Genomic DNA, 24,950 nt, shown 5'->3' on the forward strand with positions numbered 1-24,950 from the left:
TACAACAGTTTCTGCTCTGAGGCTTCAAACAGGTCTCAGAGATTCATCTGTGGAGGCCTTCATGTTCATCTGCAGTAAACACTGTTTCTGTGATGAACGCTCACTGTTACACAGGCTGCAGTCTGTCATCACTCACAGTGAGGCTTCATCTGCCACCAACACAACTTTATATCAAAATTACCATAAATTTAACTGGATTTTCAAATTGCATTAACATTTTTCTCTTTGACTTTCGGAGTTCGGAGAAAGTGGAGGAAAGCCAGGATGTTTAGTTGATCAGCAGCCAGAAACAAGTGTTGATGAGCTCTCAATGTGCTTAAACAACTGATCACTGACCTGATTCTGATTCTGTCCCTGTTCCACAGTCTCATAAAAACACTATGAAAGTATAGAGCTACATGCACATTGATGAGATGCAGCAGCTTGAAAAATAACAGCTACATCATGGCCGTACAATCAGTCAGTCCGCCCCTGCTCCTCCTCCTCCTCCTGCAGCCCGGTGTTTTAAGTTTCAGGGCTGTGAAAAGAGGAGGTCTCCCTGAGGAGAGGTTTAAATAGAGACCGACAGGAGGAGGAGGAGGAGGAGGAAGGGGAGGAGGAGTCCCGCTGATGAATGTGCTGATTATTCAGGTGAAGCTGCTGTGAAGCACTAACCCTCCTCAGTTGCTCCGTCGGTGTTTTGGTGGAGTCCGGGAGGTGAGAGAGAAACAGCAGAGAGGTGAGTTAGTTTCTATAACCGCGGGTTCATTCACTCCTGCTCTGAACCGGGTTTAACCGGGTTTAACCGGGTTTCATCAAACTTCTCTTTTCTTCGTTTTTATTATAAACAAACACGAACCCGCGACTCGCGCCGGCTCACGCGCCTCACCGATGACGTCACTGCGGCTGCGTCTCCACGAGGAACCGGATCAGGTCAATGTGGATCTATGACTTGATAGATGGGGGGGTGGGGGGGGGGTGCTCTGTGGCATCTGAGATCAGGGACCTGTTGCGCAGTGTGTTGTGTAGTAGACTGTTGTTATTGTTCATTGAGTCTCATCACATGAAAAGAAACAGATGTGCTGATGCTTTAAAAGATCTGTTAAAGCATCAGCACATCTGGCAGGTGTAATGCCAGATGTGCTGATGCTTTAATCTCTAAACCTGCCCAGTTCACTGCTGCTCCTGTGAACTGTGAGTCAGGTCTGATGTGTGCTGTCTATAAAAATGGACGTCGACGCCGGCTCCGGAAAATGAAGCCAATGCGGAAGCGCCTTAAACCTGCATCTGTCTACTGACCATCAGGGGGCGACTCCACTGGCTGCACAAAGAAGTGTGATTGTATGGAAGTCTATGAGAAAATGACCCGACTTCTCACCTGGTTTCTGACCCCAGGAAACGTTTTCATAACGAGTTTATGGTCTCGATCGCTAGTTTCAAGTCTTCTTCAATACAACACGATGCTCATTTTTTAAATCATAGTCCCATTTAATTTAAAATAGACGATAAAGTAGGGTATGCATTGGGGCGTGGCTAACGTATGATTGACACATTGTGGCTTGTCAATCAAGAGCATTCCCTTTTAACTATTAACTATTAAAAGTACTTTAACACTTCGTAATAAAGTTTAGCTCGACTTATGGAAAATGACTTCGGATTCAGCAGCGCTGCGTAGCTGAAAGATTGATGCCGCTGTCAGGTCAACAGTTTAGGTGGGCGGGCACAGTGACCTCGGCTCTCAGGTCAGCTGCACCCCTCGCTCCTCCTCAGCCCCACCCTCTTCTCCAAATATGGTTTCTTCTGGTTTCAAAAAATCAAGATGGCGGCGGCCAAATTGCAAACTCAAGGCTTCAAAACAGCAGTTCGCAAACCAATGGGTGACGTCACGGTGGGTTGCCACTTGGATGTGTATGAGACTTAGTCCTGTAAATCCTCCATCACCCCGTTTCTGCTTCTTGATCTGTCCCTTGTCACCTCTGACCGGGAACCCCCCCCCAGCCTTAGCCTTGTTGATCCAGAGATGCTCTGACTCTGAGGATCTGGTCCTCAGGTCTTTACAGCTGCTCATGTCTCTCACAGTGTGATGATCCCAGAGCTGCACAGGTGCTGCTGTCACCACATCATCACTTCACATGTGATCATCACAATGTCCGTTTTCACTTATTTAAAAGACCACATTGCATTACAGTTGGATTAAAATGAAAGTTGATAATGTTTGTTCCCCCCCTGGATTGGGGGGGGGGGGAGTCAATCCAGACAGGATTGGTTCCTGAGGTTCTATGACGTATGAATCCCTGACTGTCTGGATCTGTTTTTATGAGACTGTCATTGGTTCACTGCAGTTCAAGGTGGAAACACTCAGTCATGGTGTTGACTGATTATTTCGTCTTTATGATATAAAAACATCATGTGGACATGTATATAACAGGGGTGGGGGCTCTTAAAGGGTATTTGTGGATCTTGTGGTCTCTGTCCTCACACCACAGTAACTCTGGGTAGTTCCTCAGGTCTTCAGGTCATGGATCCAGATGTTGAAACTTTCCTCTGAGACTCTGCTCCATGTTGACCCACATCCCAAAGGGGTTCTACTGGATCCAAGTGTGGAGACCTGACCAGATCTGGGGACTGTGACACGTTAGTGTCAAACTTGAAGATGCTCATTGTTTGAAGAAGGAAACCTGTTGGGTCAGAGACCAGAACCAGTTCCAGAGACTGGGTCACAGACCTGAGGTTTAATCATCTGCAGTCAGATTAAAATCTGCCGTGTGAAATGTAGGCTACTGTGGGGGTGTGTCCTGAAGGGGGGGGGGGGGGACTGCAGGAGTTAGCATGGCTAGCAGGCTAACAGCAGCAGTCCACACAGCTGTTAATGAAACATTTTACTGCTGTTGACCTCGTTGACAGTCAGCGTCCTCCTCATCCTGCTGGACAACTGTTGACAGTTTCTTGTGCTTCAAGCACAAGCAGCAGAAACATATCCTGGTCAAAGTGATGTAGAAACTAAAAATCAGCACAACACTAAACTAAGAGACACAGCATCAGCATCCACAGTGAGAGCTGATGAGAGCTGGGGTACACCTGAATATTTTATTTTGAAAATTCATTAAAATATTCCAGAAGCGAAGACATGGCCCTCGGAGCTGCCTGAGTGGCATCTGAGAGCCGTTCTCTGATTGGTCCTTTGAAGAAACTGCAGCCTGACTCAGTGCTGGATGTGGGAAACAGTGTCAGGCCTCCCGGCTCAGCGGTGACGGATGTTTGTGAAACGCTCGACTGACGTGAAGGAATCTCCTCCGATTAAAGATCCAGCCTGGAGATCAACCCTGGAGCATGCTGGGAAGTTTTCTGTGATCTACCTGTGAGCCGTCCTCTGAGCTCTGATGTGTTTCTGTAATGACTGAAATAAGATAACGACACTTTAATGACTTTTCTGTCAGCTATCTGTCAGTTGTTATTGTGCGATTCTTTCTCAGTAGCTGTTGGTTTGAAACTGTGTGTTTATTGGACGTTGCTCCTGCAGAGTGAGAGGAAGCTGAAGTTTTCCCTCCAGCTCTGGTAATGACATGTACAGATGGGATGGGCGAGTGAGCTCCACTGGCCTGTGTCTCTCTCTGTTTTGGCTGATACTGGCTGAAACAACCAACCTGCTGACTGGAACATTCACATCAGACTGTGTCACCGCTGCTATCAGTGTGAGATCAGCTGCATGTCAGTAGAAACTGTTTATTGATCTTCTATCAACTGCTCTCTGTTCATTAACACACCTGGGAAAAGATCTGTGAATGTAAATAACGTTAGAGGTTCAACCACAGATGGATTACAAAACAGGCCTACTACAGGGGCCCAAGAGGTCAGGGGCCCCTGGGCCAGAGCCCCCATGCCCCCCTGAGCTGCATCTCTGTTCATATTACTTGATGTAAAGTCGCAGGGCACAAAGAGACAGGTTGATCTGGGTCTCTGTCAGTGTGGGGGTCCTGTATGGGGGGGGGGGTTGGTTTGGGTGGACAGAGTCTGCTGCCACGTCTGTTTTCCTCTGAAGAGAGAAATGTGTCTGGAAACAATCAAACCATCAGAGCAGCAGTGACACAAACACCAACGTGGACTTAATAGGAAGCAAAGGAGGAATTTTAGAGGAAAACTGTGTTTTCGAGCAGAGAGAGTGGAGCATGTTCAGCAGCCATGTAAGGCAGCGGGAGTGTGTGTGTGTGTGAGAGAGAGCAGCATATTTGCAGTGTGACAGCTATTTGTTCAGAAAACACAGAATAAACCGCCTGGTCCTCTAACAAACCGCCAACCAGCACAACAGGAATTGATAGCTGACCAAGCGCTCACAGTGAGCATGCTCAGAGACCACGAGCTGTGATTCCAAACCCCCCCCCAGGGACAGAGCTGATCTGTGTGGTGATCAGCGATGGACAGAGACTAGACCAATCAGAGCTGAGGACCCGCCCAGTCATCATGAAAACAGCCTAGTCTTTAATCATACCTCAACATAAATAAAGTATCAGTGTTATTGGAGACTGTTTAGATTTGGTGTGACATCACTTCCTGAGGCTATCATTATCTCTGATGTCCCTCCACAATAAAGGTCTCGAGAACAAAGAGGCTGCAGAACTTCATTCAGAATCCTCCTGTTTCCTACAGTATCGCAGTGATCCAGTTGTCTGAACATCATGATTCACTGCAGACAGCAGCTGATCACAGCTGATTCAGCTGTTGGTGACGGGACAGTCTGAATTGAAACAGATAGAGGCTAAAAAATCAGCTTTTTTCACAAAGAAGAAACAGAGCCTGATGAAAGTTGAATCTGAGATAAGTCAAGATCAGTGGGGAAAAAATCATCATTTTAGACTCAAACTGAGATGAAACCAAACCTGAACTGAAATCACTTCTGTAGACTGATTGTAGAAACTATGGAAAACCAAGAAGGACAATAAAAGTTTCTGAACTGAAGACAGCGAACATAACCTGAGATCCTGAACCAGTTAAAAGATGAACTGAGTCTGGCAGGGTTCTGCTCATCAGGTCAGACATGCAGTGAGTCACATGATGGTGTGTTCACACTTTTATGTCCATGTCTTTGATCTGTTCATCTCTCTCTCACACACACACACATACACACACTTTTAAATCTGCATTGTTTTATGTTAATGATGATGATGATTAGGGTTATGAAGTTGTTCAAAAACAACATGAAAATCAGTGTCAGTGTTTATATTTGAGTGAGTGAGTGAGTGAGTGAGTGAGTGATGTCATTTTAACATCAGTCTGTATTTTTCTTTTCCAACAGCAGGATGAGTGATGTCAGTTTGGCTTCAGCCTCCTCAACTGTCTCCAAGGTAACAGGCCCATCACCAGGAAGCAGTTCCCACAGCAATGAACCTCCAGCCTTCGTCCTCCCTCCTCACAACACCCGGGTCACCCTGGGGGGAGACGCCCGACTGGAGGGGAAGGTGGGACACTGTCTGTTTTAGAGATGTTTATCATCAGGTGTTTATCAATAGTAATACTCTTATCAATAATCTGTATCAGTCCAGTACTTTATGAAGTTCAGAACAAACTGTCCTCTCTCTCTCTCTCTCTCTCTCTCTCTCTCTCTCTCTCTCTCTCTGCTGATGTATCTGTGCATTTTTTCATCTTTGTGGTTGTTTTGTGTCTTTAACTGCTGATGAGGGACAGAAGTCAAACAGGTGAACACAGGTGTTCAAACAGAGAGTTAGTGACACACAGATCAGAGCAGATTAGAGGCTGATCTGAGCACTGACATGAACCATGTTCAGATCCAGTTCTCCTCTGGTTCCTGGTTCTCCTGATGAGAACAGGACAAGTGATTTACAGATGAAAACATTACTGTTACAGATCAAACCCACATGTTCCTGAGCAGGAAGTGAAGAGAGGGATTAACATTACTTCAGTCTTGTGACCGACTACATCCTGATGTGAAGCAGTCAGCCGCACGCACACACACACACACACACACACACACACACACACAGTTCTTCATTGTTCTGTCTTTGAAGTCTTTGGTTTATTCCTCATCTGGTTTCATTGTCTCAGTTTTAACCAGTTAAAAACCAAATAACAGAATTAACATAAAAACACAAAGCTGCTCATCTCTGCCTCAGGCTCCACTTGTTGGTGAGGAGAACATCGTGTGTGTATAATCCCACAGCACTTGAATGCACCATCAGAGTTTAAAGGGGAGATTGATGGATCTGCAAGGCATCATGGGAGTTGAGCTGAAAGTCATCAAACAGTGGAAACATGTGTCTGCCACATGCTACACACACACACACACACACACACACACACACACACACACACCAACATGCTGCTTTTTCTATAGCTGTGAGGACACTTGTTGACATAATGTATTCCCAAACCCTGACCTAAACCTGATCCTAACCTGAACCATAAAACCAGGACTTTGATTGATCACCATAATTCATTCATTCATCTCCTCCTTCATACAGTCTTCATCAAAGGTCGTCAATCTTTACATTTATCATTAAAGTTTTCGTCAGGAGCTTAATGCAGATCTCTGATGTTACACATGGTGTGTACACTGTCAGCTCAGAAATTACATATTGTCTCTCTTTTTACTACATTCTTCTTTATAACTCAGTGACTGTGTGTAAATGAAGGCAGCTGTCAGTCAGCTCCCTGCACTCATGGACAGATTATTTGGTTCTGTTGTGTCTCTTTGTGGTTTTGTGTCTTTGTGGTCACTTTGAGTGTGTTTTGATGTTTTTGCATCTCTTTGTAGTGATCAGATTGACTTTGCAACAAGAAATGTTAACACTCACTTTAAGCAGAGGCTCTTGCTCAGGGCTCCCTGACCTCAGGGGCCACCTGACCTTACGAAAAATGCTGATCAAGTAATAATTGTTACTTGTGCTGTGATTGGTCGCTGATGAACTCTCCAGGTGAACCAACACCTGTAACAGTGTCAACATAAACCTTAGTTTTAGGACTGACTTGGACTGACCTTATACAATGTGCTGTATGATTAAAACATTTACTTTAAAAAGTCACAGAAATGATCTGCTGTTCTCCAGAGGTTGAACCTTCAGATTTAAAGACTCCATGATGTTTCCACTGTTCAGACTCAGAGAACAGAGGAGCCACCAGGAATCAGCCTGACAGGCAATGAACAGGGCTCAGCTCACAACTAATCTAACACCTGGGCACCTGCCTTTCAGGTGCGTGGTCATCCTGAGCCTCAGGTCACATGGTACAGAGAGGGGAAGGCTGTGATTGGTGGAGAGCGCTATGTCGTGGTGCAAGGTGGGCGAGGCACCTTCAGTTTGGTGGTGGGTGGAGTCAGAGAGGATGACCTGGGGCGTTACACCTGCCAGGCCACCAATCAGGCAGGGAGTCGGCAGGTTACTGTGGAGATCCTTCTACAAGGTAACAAACACATGCAGTACTAATACTACTACTGCTACTATTCCTGACAGTACTACTCCTTTTTACTTTCTGCCTGTTTGTTTTATCTGTACAGTTTGTTCAACACAGACCTCTGACCTCTGACCTCACTCAGTCTGTGACCGCAGACATTTCTGTGGGCTTCATTCACACAGCAACATCAGCTAATTGCTATGAGTTCAGGTCAGCAGTGTAGCACGCTAAAGACATAAATTCTGCTGAAACACCTGCACATACAGAAAGTAAAAACCTTGATTTGTCTAATATGTTGTTGAAGTCTCTGCTGTTGAGAGGTCCTGTGCTCATAAAGCTGCAGCTGTGATCTCGTTTGGATTAAGATGGAAATTGTTCTGTTTTTCCACCTGCAGAGAGTTCTGGGAAGAAATATGGCCTGCCGTCCTCCATGAAGACAGGGTGAGCTCCTCTCTGCCTCAGTCAGCTGATCCTCTGCATATTAAATAGAAATCCAGGAGCCCTGACTCCTGACTCTGACACCCCCTCCCCCACCCCTGCCCTTCCTCTGATCACATTAGCAGATCTTCACTGTTGTTGTTATTTTCACAATAAAACTGTAACACGTGTAAGAACATGAGGAGAGGAATCAGCAGTTTAAAGGGTCATTCCTGTGCTTTCAACCACTCGTCCTGTCAGAGACCTGGAAGCTGCTCAACATAATGAAACACGTCTGTGCTGAGTTCATTAAACTCACCCATGTTATATAAGGCAGTGATCTGTGGATCATTCCCTCTACCTATAAACAGGGGGTGGTTTCCACTGTGGGTCACGGTGGGGGGGGGCAACTTACTTGTAATTACACAGATCCACATCCTGTTCTGACATGTAGCCTGAGTTGTGGTTTTCTTGCTGTTTGTGTTACGTTGCTGGATTTTGTCGACCTCTGTACATATGACCCTGGTAATGTTACAAACAACTGTCAAGTTCTTCTTCATCTGAACTAGCTACACCTGAAGGCAGCTGTCAGTCAAACCCACCTACGCTGGTTGGTCATAATTGGTTGGTCCGTGCATGGTGTCACAGTACGACCACCTCTGTGTGTTGTGTGACCCGTCTATTAACTGGTGAGGAAGTAGAACTCCTTCTCCCATGGTTCCAGGTGTCACTCTTCAGTCCTGGCGGTGGAGAACAGGCCCAGGATTTGGGGTGAGAGTCCACCGAAGTTCATCACCAAACCAAGCCGAGTCTTCGCCAAGCTGGGACAGAGCGTGAAGTTTTCTGCCAAAATGACAGGACGTCCACAGCCCCAGGTCACATGGTACAAGGTGGGAGGAGCTTAACTCAGACCTTTATGACAAAAAAAAAAAAAAGACCTTTATGACATGACTGTCAACCTTACAGAGAACCTGACACTGGGTACTGAACTGGGTCAGAACTTGATCTGTGGGTACTGAACCGGATCAGATCTCTCTGCAGTCCTCTGACCGTCAAGTCAAAACAACAGGAGAAAGTTTTTATTCTGAAATTTGTGAGTGAAAGTGAAGTGATCCAGCAGGTCTGACTCTAGATCAGTATTAGGTTTTGATAATCTGAACTAGAACCAGTACCAGAATCTTAACCAGAATCAGTCCATATACCAGTAACAAGTTATTTATATTTAACAAGTGATGGATGATAAAAACATGATTTATTTTGTTTATTCTGTCTCAGGGGGAGGCGGAGCTTCAGTCCTGTGGGCGGGTCAATATGTGCGAGCGCTCTGGCCTCCACTTCCTGGAGATAAAGGAAGTCAGTGTGGATGACGCAGGAAGTTACATATGTTCGATCACCAATAGCGCTGGAACAGCGACCGCCGCTGCCGAGCTCCATGTCCAGGGTGAGACGACCAATCAGAGCTCAGGGTTTTACTTCATCACCTTGACTGAAAAGGTGGAACATGTTCATGAAGTTCTCCTGCTGTTTCTCCTCCTCAGGTGCTCCTGATGACTCCTCCAGGTGAGTCCTCTCACTCACCTGCCTCAGTCTCAATGTGCAACAGTCGTCATGTAACTGAACCAGATCTGAACTGAGCCGCCAAACACCAGGTCCAGAGAGGAAGACTCTGAACCACATGCTGAAGAACAGAATAATCTGACCAGCAGTTGCTTCCTTCCATCTTCATTTATTCCAGTCTTCACATGCAGCCAGACAGGAATTACATATTTATTTATTGTATTTGGATGAAGTTCTGGGTGAAGTTCAGAAACCTTCATGTAGACAGATGTAGTCAGTGAAATATTTGAACTGGGATTAAACTGTGTCTGACACATGTGGATCTTATATGGATCATTTCAGTGGATGACTTCCAGATTTCATGTGAGACCGTCCTCCCATTTAGATTTAAGGTGGTCCAGGAGGGCGAAGCTCCGACTGTAGAACATCATAAATCTGAGTGAAGTGAGTGAGTGTTTCTCATGTGAAGGCAGCTGAGAAGCTGAGACTGAATGTTGAGTTCTCTGACTGTTGGAGTGAAGCTCTGGGCTGTTTGTAGATGGCAGACTCAGCCCAGAGTGGATCCATGTGCACAGATTCTTAAGAAACCGTTAATAACGGGGCTTCCTGCAGCTTTCACATGAATAGGTAGCAGAGCACAAACTAAGTTTACAGGCCTGTTAAAGCTCTTTTCCATGTTGGCCCCTCTGGAGCGTAACAACTGGAAGGCCACAGCATGAAGGAAGAGCTTCCTTATTGTAGTTTTATTCCATATAAACAACCTTATAAACTCCTTAACAATGCTCTGGATACAAAGATGGCTATTTAAGCAATGTAAGTATGACTGGTAAGATAAGGACATGGCATCACTGAAGGTTTAATTCATCTCTGTCAGGTTTGAAGTCATGTTTAATCAGGCGCCTGTGAATGAAGGAGGGTCTAAACCTGACACTGTGTCGTTAATGTGCTGTGTCAGATTTTATAAATAAGCTCAGTATATTTCAGTGTTTCTCAGATGGAGCTGGAGGGTCAGAGCTGCTTTTACTTTCTCCCAGAAAACAAATATGTCTGTGATTTAAGGCATCACTGAAGAGAAAACAGACAGGTCACAAAACATTGACAATCACAGTCTGAAACGAAGGAAGTAACCACACCACTAAACAAAACCAGTGTGGTTCAGGAAGTGTCCCACAGACAGGTTACACTGGATGTTAGAAAACATTCGCAGTTGCTGACACTGACACCTCCTCCTGCAGGACTGTCTGCCCAGCTGAGACCACACAAACCAGGACAGTGGGCAGAGCTGCTCCCAGTGCTCCCACCTCCTGGCCAGAGCAGCCCAGTGTCAGGGAGAAGCAGCAGCAGAGCCCCATCGCTCAGCCTGGACAGAGGACAACTACAGCTGCTCCGGTCACATTATTCTTATTATTATTAATAGGAGCCAACAGAGCAACAGAGCCCGAGGCTCATGGGTATTGGTATATTGAGATCTGTCTGCAGAGATGAGGAAGAAAACCTGATTTATCAGAAACTAAGTTTAAGTAATTAAAAGTGGAGACCAGAACATGAACCTATGTGATGGTTATTATCCAGGAGAGTGTGAGAGTCTCGGTACATTTGATCTCAGAACAGCCGTCTGTCCCAGATTTGGTTTGTGCATTCGCATTGAGGAAAATCCAGTGTTAAGGCTGACATAATATCTGTTTCCAGGTCAAAAGTTCAGACCCAGAAAACAAGTAACAATGGCGGCAGAAACTGTAAATGTTTTCACCATAACTTCTTTCTTTGGTGAGGCCCCATTAAGAGTTAGAAAGCCAAAGTGTGCTTGTCAAGCTGTCCATGACTCAGCTTCTACCGTTCTGAGATCAGTTTATACTGCCGCATTTTACGCATGTGCAGACCTGTGTGGAAACTGAACTGGTGCATTAATCGTTACGAGGCAGCAGTAGCAAGAAAACGAGCTAATTACAGTGTTATATCATCTCTGTGGAAGATCTGCTGAAAGTTTTAGACAGAATATTGTTAGAGGAGGAGAGCAGCTCCTTTCAGGAGGAGAACGGTACGTAGGTTGTGTGCGTAGCGGACGAGAGAGAGAGAGAGAGAGAGAGAGCGCCGTCATGCTGGCGATCGGAGCACAGCGTTAGCTCGTTAGTTAGCATGTAGCAGTGTAGATGCTGTAAATACAGGATTCTGCATTGTCACTGGAATGTGTCATTGTCAGTTAATGGTAGATATGTTGAAGATTACCAGAAAGTTATGTTTAGATCTTCGGCTCTGCTTACATATCTGTAAAAGATCACCACATGCTGCTGGAGATAGCATACAGCAGAAAGAAATTAAGACTGTGAAGAAAGTGAAACCGAAAGTTACTGTCCTCCACAGGTAAATTTAAACACAGTGAACTGACACACACACTTAGCTAGCTGCTACTAACCTCTAGCTAACAGTGATGTGTCATGTGATGGGCAGGTTAGCGTTGTCTGGATAGTGATTAACCACCAGTATTGGTCTGTGTGCAGGTCCAGTCAGTCCTCAGTCCTGGTCAGACCGCCTCAGTCCAGTGGCCAGCAGCTGTTTCAGACAGCAGCAGGTACACAAACACATCAGACCTATTTAAACACAGAGCTAATGGTACCTACTCGCAGGTTAGCTAACTAGTATCGTTGACGAACCAATGTTAGTTAAGAGTGCAGATTTGCGGTTAACAGCGACCAAACTCAACTTAAACCACCACTTACAATTTGTACATGACGGTAAGGCTAAAACTAGCTCACTAACTAATATGAGCTCACTAACTAATGTTAGCTTAGCATTATCATGTTTTCTTGGTAAAGGAACAACTGTCTTGGATATCCTGCTTTTCTTATGTTTTATTATCACATTGTCTCTTACCTAATTAGATTTTATCCTTTGTTACTAATATAATGTATATAATGGTATGTAGTGCTTGTAACTCAATTTATTGTTCTTTAATGAAGGGCTTGCACTAACAATTGTTTTCATTACTGATTAATCTGATTGATATCTCAATCGATTAACAGTGAAAAATGTCCACTAGTTTATGTCTCCAGATGTTTGTTTTATAACAGCAAATTCTCATTTGTGAAGCTGAATCCATGACATTTTGCCTTATTTTTACTTGTTAATTGACTTAAATGATTAATTTGTTTATAAGAATAGTCTCAGTTTTGTTTTTCTTTGATTTTACAGTATAAAGTGTGAACCTACGACTGCTCAGTTCTTTTCTATTTCTCAGGGCTGTGAGGAGGTCGGTGTTGGGGTCCAACCTGCGGTTCGAGGCCGTTCCTCTGGACCAGGAGGCCACAGAGGGAGGACAGGTGACGTTCACCTGCCAAGGTAATTCAAACCTTTAAGCTTTAATTTAAAACTTTGAATCTAAAATAATATGTACACATGTATCATACTGTATGGCTCATGCTGCTTTTTTCTGTATTGCCTGCACACTGGACTCGTGAGCTCAACATCTGTTAAATCGAATACAAATGAAAAACTGTTGAAAGCTCAGGCAGCTGTGTGGATGTCAAGGTTTGTAAGTGAAAACATTTAGTTCTGTTAGAACTGAGTGAAAAAGGCTGAATTCATTGTCCCATCAAAGGTCTAAGATCAAGACAACATGAAGGTCTACAGTCGTTTGTATGAACGTGTTATGGAGAAATAAATGTGCAGGGGTTCAATAAAACTCTGATACACAACAAACAGAGCATCAGTGCCAACTTTCTTCAGAACCCTGGATTTTTCAGTAAAGTGAACATAATAGATGAGATTTATTAACCTAACACAATGCAGGTAGAGATCACAGCTGAGTGGAAGAGGATAAATTCAACAGTCATGACACATGTTTAGTTTTACACCCAAGGGTCAGTAACAGTTGATCTATTCCAGTAGTTAAGTAACAAATCCAAATGATTCAAATCCCATATCAAAGCACATTCAGTTTTTATCATTTACAAGTAATTAAAGTTATAATTAACTGACACAACTAGAGTTTAGTGACATTTTCAACAACAGTCAATGATTAGGATTAATTCTCACCTGATTACATGCAGGCTCAGATGCACCTGACTCACATGATCAGGTGTAACCACATGTTCAGCCTCTAGAGGTCATCTCTGCTCTTCACCCTGTTAATTGAAGTGAAATACCTTGACCCCTCCCCTCACCTCACCCATTCTCAGTCTCGTCTGTTGCCATTGCCATGGTGAGCTGGCTGAAGGACGGGAGGCCGGTGAGGACGGGACCGGGTCTGCAGCAGAGACAGGACGGTACCCGTCTGACCCTCACCATGGAGAGAGTGAGACAGGTGGACCAGGGGACCTACAGGTGTCAGCTGACCACAGCTGAGAGACTGACTGTTGACTCTGCAACATGGATGCTCAGTGTCCACAGTAAGACCTGTCTGTCTGTCTGTCTGTCCGTCCTCAGTAAGACCTGTCTGTCTCTAACTGTCTCTAACTGTCTGTCTGCCCCCCCCCCTCCACCAGGTGTGTCTCGTCCTCCAGTCTTCCTCAGTGTGCTACAGGACTGCTCTGTCACAGACGGTCAGGCCATCAGCCTGCAGGTCTCTGTGGAGGGAAAACCTGCTCCATCGGTCTGCTGGCTGCTCAACGGTCAGTGTGTGAAACGCCTGTACACCTGCAGAGTGCACACACACACACACACACACACACACACACACACACACACACACACACACACACACACACACATACACCTTGAGGAAACACAAACATTTCAGTCCAGGTAAAGCAGCAGTTTCTCCTTGGAGCTGGGTGTATCTTTTGGGCTGGGGGCGTCCTGTCACAGCTCAGTTTGTACTCCAGTTTTCCAACAGAGGGCAGCACAGACTCTGGTTACACACTGCTGAACACGCACGAACAAACTGGGAGAGTAGGAACATGAATGACACATAAAAACAAACACTGTGTAAACACGACTTTTATTCAGCTATCACTGGTTTTTCAGCCACAAACGTCTTTGACTGTTTTTTTTACATGAAGACAAACTTTAAAGTTTTTCATTTGTCCTCCAGCAGAGACGCTCCGTGTCCGTCCTCACACTGATCCTCATCAACATCAAACACCAGAGAGAAAAATAAAATCTGCAGAAAATTCATTTAACCGTCTGGACTCTGTTAATCAGTGAATATGTTTTATTTATAGCATCATAACTTACTAACGAACATCATGTCGCCGTGAAGTTGAGCTTTTACACTCATTTCTATCTGGAGACCATAAACTACTGTTTTCAGTCCTTTCAAAACACAGATTGACTTTCAGTGAAAAAGGGACAGAAACAAGTCACTTTACTTTTTCATTAAAGTTTTATGTCTGTCAGTTTCTGTAGTTTGATGAAAGGAAATTGTCTCTTTAAATGTTGCTGGTTTAAAGAAAGAGAAAAAAGTTTCGACGTAACTGCGGCAGAATAAAAAGAGCTGATCTGAAAACAATAGAGTGAGTAGAAACAGAGAGAGAGGGAGAGAGAGAGAGAGGGAGGGAGAGAGAGAGAGGGAGGGAGGGAGAGAGAGACACAGAGAGGGAGAGAGAGAGAGAGGGAGGGAGAGAGAGGGCTCTGGTGTTGTACGACCGTTAAACAAATATGAGAGCTGGAAACCATATAAAGACAAAACATGCTGCTGCAATGAACGCAAAACACACACACACACACACACACACACACACACACACACACACACACACATAGAGAAAGGCTGAAGCCGACCCAAGAAGGGCATTGAGTGTTGAATCCAGTTTGTGTGTTTAAAACTCATGTTCATCACTTTGTGGGGACTACTCCTCCAGATGTTTTGCAGCTGGAAATCCAAAATCCTCAGAGTGACACAGTTGTGGTGGTGATGTCAGTGTGTTGGGGACCGGCTGATGTTTGTTCCTCAGCTGTCAGGAGCCACTCCAGTGGAAAATAAACCAGTTACACTTCATTAAAGAGGATCTGAGCAGTGGAGGATCCACACAGGGTCGTCATGTAGTTAATGCATTAATAAAGACTATAAAACTGTGTGAGGTCACAGGGCTGAAACATTATCCGGCGTTTTAACTTATCTGCATTCATTGTCGACTTTCAGTCATGTACAAGTGCTTTATTGGCAAATATCTTTAGATTTAAAGGAAAGTTTAACATTTTGCTGCTGTCTGAAAAGAGCCAGTCCTCCTCCTAATGCGAAGATCCACAGAGAAAATAGATCCTAGACAGATGAGACGTGGAGCACACGGTGATAGTGGAAGCTTTGAATACAGTGCAGATTAAAGTGCCTTTCTGGGTGGAGGGGAAATCTTTCCAGTGCTCCAGAATTTCAGGGTGGAGGTTGATTCATGATGTTCACATAATGATGTGTCATGGTGTAGTCCAGGTTCTTAGTTGGTCTGATGGTCTGCAGTCCTCAGTTTAGACCTGGTTTATAAACAGCTACATTTGAATTTCTTCCTCATGTCTGGCTGGACGAAGTGTGGAGTTAGAGCAGTGAGCGCTGTTTGATCTTTAAGTTGATGGATGTGTGGATGCTCCTCCACCCATGTGATCACTTATCTGTCCCTCCAACATCGGGGTCCTCCAGGGCTACATATTAGGCCCTTCACTGTTCAGTATCTCTATCAATGATATGATTTATGCAGAAGGTCGTCTTTGTTTGTTGTTGGATTGATTACTGCTGCTTTAACACAACAACATGAAGGTGATGATGTCACTTCCTCCTCCATCAGAGCGCCCTCATCCAGCCGGGGCTCGGGCCTCATACGTCGGGGGTGTGGCCACGCTAAGCATCCAGAAGGCATCACGGTGTGATGAAGGCGTGTATGTGTGTGTGGCCGAGAACAGCCATGGCAGAGTGGAGAGCAGCGCCCGAGTCCAGGTCAAAGGTCAGAGGTCATTCACTTAGCAGATAGACCACCTTGTGATTGGGTCGTCCATTAATTAGAAGGTTGGTGGTTCAATCCCCAGCTCCTCCGGGCTGTGTCGAAGTGTCCTTGAGCAAGATACTGAACCGCACATTGCCCCTGATGGCCGACCCATCAGTGCTCGAGTGTGTGTGATGCATGAATGTGTGAGTGAATGGGTGATGTTGTGAGTATTGTAAAGTGGTTTGAGTGGTCAGTTAGACCAGAAAAGCTCTGTGTAAGTGCAATCACAGCAGTGACGCTGTCAGCACGTTGATGTTCAGGGCCCTGAGTTCTCAGCAGGCGCTACTGCATTATTACATGAGTATTACACAAGGACTCAGTGGTCACTGCTGCATTATTACACCATTATTACACAAGTACTCAGTGGTCACTGCTGCATTATTACACCATTATTACACAAGTACTCAGTGGTCATTACTACATTATTTTGATCTCAACTACACAACTGTAAAGTTCATGACTGTATCTTACAGTCTTTGACACTATTGTGGTGGCAGACTCTACAAGTACTCAGAAAACATCTCTGTGGTAGTTCCTGCTGCAGTAGGTGTTTCCAGGACCATATTTTGCCATGAACACACACACACACACACACACACACACACACCAAGCCTCTGTAGGCAGGTCTTGGTGTGAAGTTCTCTCCTCTGGCAGGGTTTCCAGTGCTCTCGTCTCGTGGAAGCTGAGACTGGGAGCAGGCTGTGAAATGTGTCCACATGCTGACTAATGATTAATGGCTCTCAAACAGAAGTTCACATCCACAATCACCTTTAAACAAGTTTCAGTCTCTTTTTTATTCTGCCCCTTGAATATATCAGTTGGAGCTCTGTGAGAGAAACGGGGACACTGTTGCACGTTTAAATCTAATCCAGGTCTTTGAATGCTGCTGTCTACCTGTGCAGGTGCTGTAACAGAAACACAAACAGAGGCTGCAGAGAAAGCGTCTCACTTTTGGAGTGATGAAGAAACAGAAGTCATGACAGAGTTCAGTATACTCAGTGATTTAGATGGAGAACGTGTGGGAATGTTGACCTGTTCGTTTCTGTAGACAGGACCGGTTCTTCAGCGGAGTCACGGTGGAGAATACTTCAGAATCATTAATACGTACATGTACTGTGTTTTCAACAGCCACCATCAAATGAGCTGAAGGTTAATGGTTACAGGAACGTCAGTCTGTACACATCACAGGCCTCACCCAGGACTCTGGTCTTCATCATGCATACGGCCAAATGCAGAACCAGATTTCAATCTGATCCAGACCAGGATGAGACTCATTAGCAGAATCACACTCGATCATTAATCAGCGTGTCAAACAGAAACCATCATCACAGCTTTATAAGGAAAATCAGAAAACCCTCCTGCAGCAGGAAATCCCCTGACTGAGACAACAGATAACACACACACACAGTGAAATATCAGAAGATTCCCACAGACGGACACACTTGACCTTTAGAGAGTCAGATGTCCATGTGTGGACAATAAAGTTTGTGAGAAGAGTCAGTTTCTCTTTGTTTACATCAGTCATTCACGTTTCTGTTAGTGTGGCTGTTATCAGTATTTTTGTATTAACAATGGATCACATGACCACTTGTATGTCAGAAAGGTCAACTGGTCACTTTAAACCAGTGGCTACTTCTGGGCAAGTCCTTGGAGTTAAATCATGAGTTGGCCTCACTCTAACCCTGACAGACGAAGAAGACTTCATGTCAACACACAAAAACATCAGATGACAAAGGTCCCGATCCCATCACCTCCCCACAGGAGTGCACCAAGGATTGGTACTGGGGCCCCTCCTCTTTGTAATGTACACGACTTCCTTGGATCTGGTTATGCGTGGACCAGCTCTCCTCCTCTGACCAGACTGTCTCTGTCTCCAGGTCCTGACTCTTTGTTCTATAACATCAGATAAATCAGATCTTACCTGACTCAGTCCTCCATCCAGATCCTGGTCCAGGTCCTGGTTCTCTCTCACCTCTTCTGACAGACCTCCCTTCACTCACAGTGAAACTGACAGATGGTCCAGATGCAGCAGCTCATCTGGTCTGACCTCCACCAACTCCCCGACCCTGAACCAGATCCAGTCTCTGATGCTGCCTTCAGAGAGACTCTGGGTCTGAGCCCAGTGCTTCAGCCTGATGCTGCTTCTCCTCCACTGTGTTCCTCTGATGAATGTGGTCTGTCATCACCATCCTGCACACAGACAGTCTCAGTCCAGACTGTTCTGGTCTGTGGTTCCCTGATGGTGGAACCAGCTCCTGAAGTCTCTCAGAGCAGGAGTCCCTGTTGAAGACTCCTCTCTTCAGAGAGCGCCTCCTCTCCTAACTCCTCTAACACCCTAACATGTCTAACTAGCTGTGACTCTGACTGTTCACTGATCTCAGGTAGCAGGTGGAAGGTGGTCATGATGTTTGGCTCATCTGTGTAAATGAACATTTCCCCATCTCATTAATAGAAAACATGATCACATGTCCTTTATCTGCTGTTTCAGATGAGGTGTATATGAACATACAGTAATTTCTAAGATAAAACACATGAATGAATCTTATGAAGGACAACCGTTCTCACGAGGACAGAGGAGACAGATCATGTATACATAAGACAGTCAGACAGTGAGTGGACATATCCACACAGGAGCATTTACACCTTTTCAACATCTGGACTGAGTCTCAGACCTCCTCCAGAGGTGTTTCATCGCAGAGAGAGAGAGAGAGAGAGAGAGAGAGAGAGAGAGAGAGAGAGAGAGAGAGAGAGAGAGAGAGAGAGAGAGAGAGAGAGAGAGAGAGAGAGAGAGAGAGAGAGAGAGAGAGAGAGAGAGAGAGAGAGAGAGAGAGATCTGTGCTGTCCACATACTTTTGGCCAAATAGTGACGCTTCTCAAAGCAGAGGAGGGGTGTGTGTGTGTGTGTGTGTGTGTGTGTGTGTGTGTGTGTGTGTTGGAGAGAGAGGTCATCAGTCTGATCCTCACTCGTCCTTTTCCATATATGGCGTTTGGATTTCCTTTTCCCTCTCTTCCAACATCTGACACTGACACGTGTGTGTGTTTATGTGTATGTGTGTGTGTGTGTGTGTGTGTTTTAACGTGTGCATGTGAGTATGAAATATACAGTATGTCTGCTTTGTAAGAGAGTGTGTGTTTGTGTGTGTTAAACAGGCTTTGTTCTGTGTACATATCAGACATGCCAGAGAGAGGACACACACACACGCTCACACCCACTGTCTCTGTGTGTGTATTATGAGTTAATGTACACACCAACTCTCTATCTAAACAACAAAGATGACTTTGTGGTCAGTGTAAGATTTTCTGCAGACACTAACACTAAATGCATAAAACCTTGCAGATCTTTATATTGTATATTTTTATTAAATCAGGACTGAGAGAGACCTGAGAGCAAGAAAACATCCATTATCAGACAAACACATTCAGCCAACAAAAATAACAAGAGTTGGTGAGTTTAGCAGCTGAGGTAACGCTGCAGCAGCGTGACAGGACAGAATATGTCCATCGCCCAGCACAGACAGTACAGTGGACTGGCAGTCTTATTGTTATTGTTTCATTTCATTTCATTTAGTCATTTAGTCATTTAGCAGACGCTTTTATCCAAAGCGACTTACAGAAAGGGGAACAATCAAGGTTAAGTGCGATGAGAAGTGTTTGCGCAGCAATAAGTGCTAGTGACGATTCTTTAAGTGTAGATTTGTCATGTAGTGCTAGGAGAGAAGGTGCTCTCTGAAGAGCTGGGTCTTCAGGAGTCTTTTAAAGGTGGAGAGGGACGCCCCTGCTCTGGTAGGAAGTGGTAGTGCGTTCCACCAATGGGGGACAACGTGAGAGAAGAGTTTGGATTGCCTTGAACGAATGGGGGGCAATCCAAACTCTTCTCTCACGTTGTTGTTATTGTTAAACACATTAAAGCACATCTTCAGTGATGACTGCCCCACACCCTCAGAACACACTACAACTTTCTGAAACACTGAAATTTGACCTGTTGTCTCTTTTGTTATAACCAGGTTCAGTTCTCAGCTGGTTCCATATTGGTTAATTTTTGGTTCTAGTTCCTGGTCGACAAAAACCTGGATTCATTCGGCTCTGACACTAATGAACCTCTTATTGGACCTTTAATCTGTCTGAGATTTTCTGTAGAGACCCTGCAGGTGACGTCAGCCTCAGTAAATTATACCAGCTGTAGATAATTAATGTTAATTGATGTGAAGCTTCAGTCTGTTGGTTAATGAACTCTCCAAACCACTGACTGGACTCTGCCAAAGATTGTTTGTGAGTAAAGACAGATCACTCTGTAACATCGTTCTGTAAAATTTGTCTTGATAGAGAAATGATCAGCTGATTGCAGCTCGTTGAACACACAATAAAGATGGGTGGAGCCTCTTTGACGTCACCCGCAGGTTTCTAATCCAAAAATGGTCAAAGAGGTGGGGCGTGGGTGGAGTTTGTTTCTGTCAAACATACGCTCACCCACCTGTCACTCAAAGAGGCCACGCCCTCAATTCTCCATCACTTCAGTCCTTAATAAAATGTAAACAGGTGAGTTGTATAAAATTCAGCTGTACAGTCGTCATGAAGGAGGAAATGATCTCTAGAGACCAGAACAGTTTCTGTACCAGGCTGTAAACATGTTTCTTTCTGCTGTAAAGTTGGACATTTGAACATGGGAGTCTCTGGGGACTGACTCACTGCTGGAGCCAGACTCTAGTGGTCATTAGAGGAACTGCAGCTTTGGGCATCTCAGAGTTCTGGATCAGGAGTTCCAGGAGCTGGATCAAGAAGTTTTTGAAAATCAAGTGTAAAAGTCAGTTTGTTCCAGCTGTTATTTCACAACAGTCAATATCAATCAATAATCGATATTTCAGATCTGCTTCTACTCAGCAGCTGCAGCTGATCACAGGTCTGAACTGAATCTTTATTTATAACTTCAGTTTGTGACAAACAGTGAGACTGAATAAGGATTCAGAACTGATGAAGTGCTGTCAAACCCCCTGAAGTACAGAGAGCACACAAGAGGAAAAACGTGGTCTTTGATTTTCTTCATGTTGTTGTGTTGTTGCAGGCAGACTGCAGAGTCGTGGGTCAGAGGTCACAGAGGTCAGAGGGCTGTTTGAGGCTCCATGCTTCATCCGCCGGCTGACTGACCTGAAGGTGATGGATGGCAGCAGAGTCACCATGACGGTGGAGCTGACGGGTATGACCACGCTCTGTGTCTGTGTGTGTGTGAGTGTGTGTGTGTGTGTGTGTGTGTGTGTGAGCAGTGGTATTTCCTGTCAGATCTCCAGGGAGATGGTGGAGATGAGATGAGGACACACTTACACTGGACAAATCCTAACTTAATTTCCTCTGTATGTGTGTGTGTGTGTGTACTTGTATTACTGTTGTCGTGGGGACATCAATCAGATCACAGTCACATTATAGGGACTTGACTTCCTTTTTTGGACAAACAGCAGGTTAATCATTAAATGTTTGGGTTAAGATAAGACTAGGGTCAGGATAAGGTTAAGTTTAGGTTAAGGTTAGGTTATGGTTAGGTTAAGGTTAGGTTATGGTTAGGTTAAGGTTAGGTTATGGTTAGGTTAAGGTTAGAGCTGTTGATCCTTAAAAGGAGATGACATTCAGGAAAATGTGAAGAACTACTGGGGTTGTTGAAGGTCAGGGTGTGTGTGTGTGTGGGGGGGATCATGTCCTGGGTTTGAGTTATGAGTTGATTATCAGTTACTGTAGAAGTGAACTATAGCTGAGGGCTCCATGTTATTAACCCAGCAGAGTGTGTCTTTGTGTGTGTGTGTGTGTGTGTGTGTGTGTTACATAATGATTTTCCACAGAGGGTTCTCTCCATATAAGCTGTGAGGATCAGGTTTTGTTGGTCTCTGCTGTCACTCATCAGTTTTCGTCCTGGTACCTTCAGTGTTGGATGAAGGTGGGACGCTTAGCTGCTGCAGTTATTACTGACTCATTACTTCATTACTCTGCCGTCGTCTGTCAGAGTGTCTTCAGTTACGTGGGCCATAAAACCAGAAAAGCTCCGTTTCCCATCAAATGAACAAATCTCCACAAATGTTGTTTGTCATGAAGCTGAAACACATGAACCCTCCTCAGTGGAAGACTTATTCAACCTGTTACACCTTCAGAGGCAAATGATGGTTGTGTTTATTTATCAGTGAGAATTGATTGGAGCCGTTGTGGTCCTTAGGTCACCCCCCTCCAGAGGTGGTGTGGCTCCATGATGGGCAGGAGGTGACAGAGTCAGAGGACTTCCACCTCCTCAGGGAGGAGAACCGCTGCACTCTGCTGATCCAGGAGGTTTTCCCTGAGGACACTGGGGCCTACAGCTGCCAGGCCTGGAACCAGCACGGAGAGGACCGCACCCAGGCCTGGCTCACCGTGGAGGGTAAACTTCAGTCAAAGTCTGAAGACTATGGTTTAAAATGTAGTTCTGGTCTTTTTTATGGTTGTGGGTTTTTGGCAGAGCCTCAGGACGGTGTCCAGCCATGGTTCATCACCAAGCCCAAACCGGTGAGCGCCGTGGTGGGTCAACATGTCCTCCTGTCGTGTGCCATCGCTGGAGACCCCTTCCCCCAGTACACCTGGAGCAGAGCAGACCTGAGCCGACCTCTGACCTCAGGGGGAGACTACGAGCTGCTGCAGAAAGAGGACGTGATCTCACTGCTGATCAGGTCAACAGGTCACACCCACACAAGACAGTCTCAGGTCTCTCTAAACCTTTAGATCCTGGACCAACAAGGACCAGATCTGATTCACTGAACAAATCCTCCTCCTTCTTCCTCAGGAGAGTTAGGAAGCATCATGCGGGAGACTACCTGATCAGCCTGAGGTGAGACACAGACACACTCTGCTGTATGTGTTTATATGTGTACATGTAGATATCTACATTCAGCTACAGGCTGAAATAATCCTCTATGTTCTACAGTATGGAGATGGAGTGAGGATTAAAGTCAGGAAGCACCACCCCTCCCCCATCCATAAATCCATCCATAATCTATTCATCCAGCTCTTCCCACAATGCAGCTCTCCATCATATTTATCACAATGTTTTCACTTGTTCAGTTCATCCAAGTTTTTACTATCAAGAATAAAGGTTAAGAGATACTCAACAGCACAAGGTCGGGCACTGTCACCTTGTATGAGCAGGCAGCTCAGTCTTTGTGCATCATCACATTTACTCAGCAGACCTTTCTTCTTCTACCCCCATATGTGGGTCATCAGGAGGTCACAGCTGTGTGCAGTCTGAGGAGATACCTGCATGTCAGAAACTGTCTGTCTGCCTCTCTGTCTGTCTGACTCTCTGTCTCTCTGCCTGTCTGTCTGTCTGTCTGTCTGTCTGTCTGTCTGTCTCTCTCTCTGCCTGTTTGACTCTGTCTGTCTGTCTCTCTCTCTCTCTCTCTCTGTCTGTCTGTCTCTGTCTCTGTCTCTCTCTCTGCCTGTCTGACTCTCTGTCTGTCTCTCTCTCTCTCTCTCTGTCTGTCTGTCTGTCTGTCAGGAACTCTGTTGGGGAGTGCGTTGCTGTGGCCTGTCTGTCTGTGACTGACGGAGAGACAGACAGGACGCGAGGACGAGGAGGACGAGCTGGAGAGGACACCAGGTGAGACTTGATCCACCTGAGGTCAGATCTGATGTCTTTTTATTTCTCATGTTTTAATGTTTCACTGCAGCATCATAAGTTTCAGGATCAGACTCTGTTGAGCCAGAACATCAGGACCACCTGCCTCAGGTACTGGTCCTCCATGACCTGCAGAAACGTGGACTCTGCAGACCTCTGAAGGTCCTTGTGGAGTCTGAGACCAAGACCTCAGCAGCAGATCCTGTGGATGTGGATCAGACTTGTTCCAGAACATCCCCCAGACACTCGATCAGATTGAGATCTGAACTCTTTCTCCTGGTCCTCAGACCACCCTGAGCAGTGTGTGCTGCAGCAGGGCTGAAAGAGGAAACACCTCTGACATGAACAGGTCTACCTGCTCCGGATCAGTGTTGACACAGGTGTCAAACTGGTGTCGACATGAAGACCGGAACCCATCTCATCGCTCTGCCTGCTGGTCTTCCTCCCACAGTGAACCTGGTGCCTCACCTCCCCAGGTGTACGGTACCTGGTCAGCATGGAGACTCAGACCGGTCATACACAGCAGGTATAATGGACTGCGTGTTGTAACCATCATTAACGTCTGTCGGTTCAGACCAGACAGGACTGCAGGCCTCTCTGAGGGTTGGACCCCCATCACCCTGTCTATGGTTCTGCCCCACAGAGATGCTCAGACCCAGTCCACTGACCACGAGGGTCTGGTCTCATTTCTCTCCACCAGGTTGACTGACTTCTCTCTCAGCATCTGATGATCCCGGAGCTGAGACCAGATCATCGGTGTTCATCCTCTCATCACGTCTCCACCCTCAAGTTTATCTCTCTCCCTCCACTGATCCTCATCCACTCACTTTATTCCCAGCCCTCCACCCCTCTGTTTTCTCCCACCCATCACTCTGTCCATCCATCCATCTATCCATCTGTCTGTCTGTCCTATATCCAGAAATTCCCTAAAGCTTCTCTAATCCGTCCATATCAACCAAACCAATCAGAGCCAGTAACCCCCCCCCCCCCCCCCCCCCGCCCTCTCTCTCTCTCTCTTAGTTTACTTCTTTGTTACTGTCAGAAACAAAACCTTTAAAACAAAA

At 45.5% G+C, this 24,950-nt stretch overlaps 1 protein-coding gene across 4 annotated transcripts in view; it reads left to right on the forward strand.

Moving 5' to 3' along the window:
- The first annotated feature begins 559 nt into the window (after window positions 1-559).
- Window positions 560-24,950, forward strand: part of mylka (myosin, light chain kinase a) — a 52,468-nt gene continuing 28,077 nt past the window's right edge. Inside the window, exons 1-18 of one of the 4 annotated variants that reach the window (XM_071472646.1) lie at window positions 560-718; window positions 5,270-5,432; window positions 7,182-7,389; window positions 7,776-7,821; window positions 8,522-8,687; window positions 9,073-9,238; window positions 9,336-9,357; window positions 10,590-10,743; window positions 11,853-11,923; window positions 12,590-12,690; window positions 13,530-13,739; window positions 13,836-13,961; window positions 16,068-16,223; window positions 21,325-21,456; window positions 22,459-22,656; window positions 22,735-22,942; window positions 23,056-23,100; window positions 23,767-23,868. In XM_071472646.1, coding sequence (XP_071328747.1) covers window positions 5,274-5,432; window positions 7,182-7,389; window positions 7,776-7,821; window positions 8,522-8,687; window positions 9,073-9,238; window positions 9,336-9,357; window positions 10,590-10,743; window positions 11,853-11,923; window positions 12,590-12,690; window positions 13,530-13,739; window positions 13,836-13,961; window positions 16,068-16,223; window positions 21,325-21,456; window positions 22,459-22,656; window positions 22,735-22,942; window positions 23,056-23,100; window positions 23,767-23,868 — 2,270 coding nt within the window. In that variant the 5' untranslated portion in view covers window positions 560-718; window positions 5,270-5,273. Of the gene's footprint in view, window positions 719-5,269; window positions 5,433-7,181; window positions 7,390-7,775; window positions 7,822-8,521; window positions 8,688-9,072; window positions 9,239-9,335; window positions 9,358-10,589; window positions 10,744-10,836; window positions 11,716-11,852; window positions 11,924-12,064; window positions 12,087-12,589; window positions 12,691-13,529; window positions 13,740-13,835; window positions 13,962-16,067; window positions 16,224-21,324; window positions 21,457-22,458; window positions 22,657-22,734; window positions 22,943-23,055; window positions 23,101-23,766; window positions 23,869-24,950 lie in introns of those variants that run through there. The other 3 variants (XM_071472647.1, XM_071472648.1, XM_071472649.1) reach the window with 3 other exon arrangements.

The sequence above is a fragment of the Trachinotus anak genome, unplaced genomic scaffold (genome assembly GCF_046630095.1).
Source record: "Trachinotus anak isolate AG129_WGS33_773 ecotype Australia unplaced genomic scaffold, CSIRO_AGI_Tana_v1 ptg000039l, whole genome shotgun sequence".
NCBI classification, from domain to species: Eukaryota; Metazoa; Chordata; class Actinopteri; order Carangiformes; family Carangidae; genus Trachinotus; species Trachinotus anak.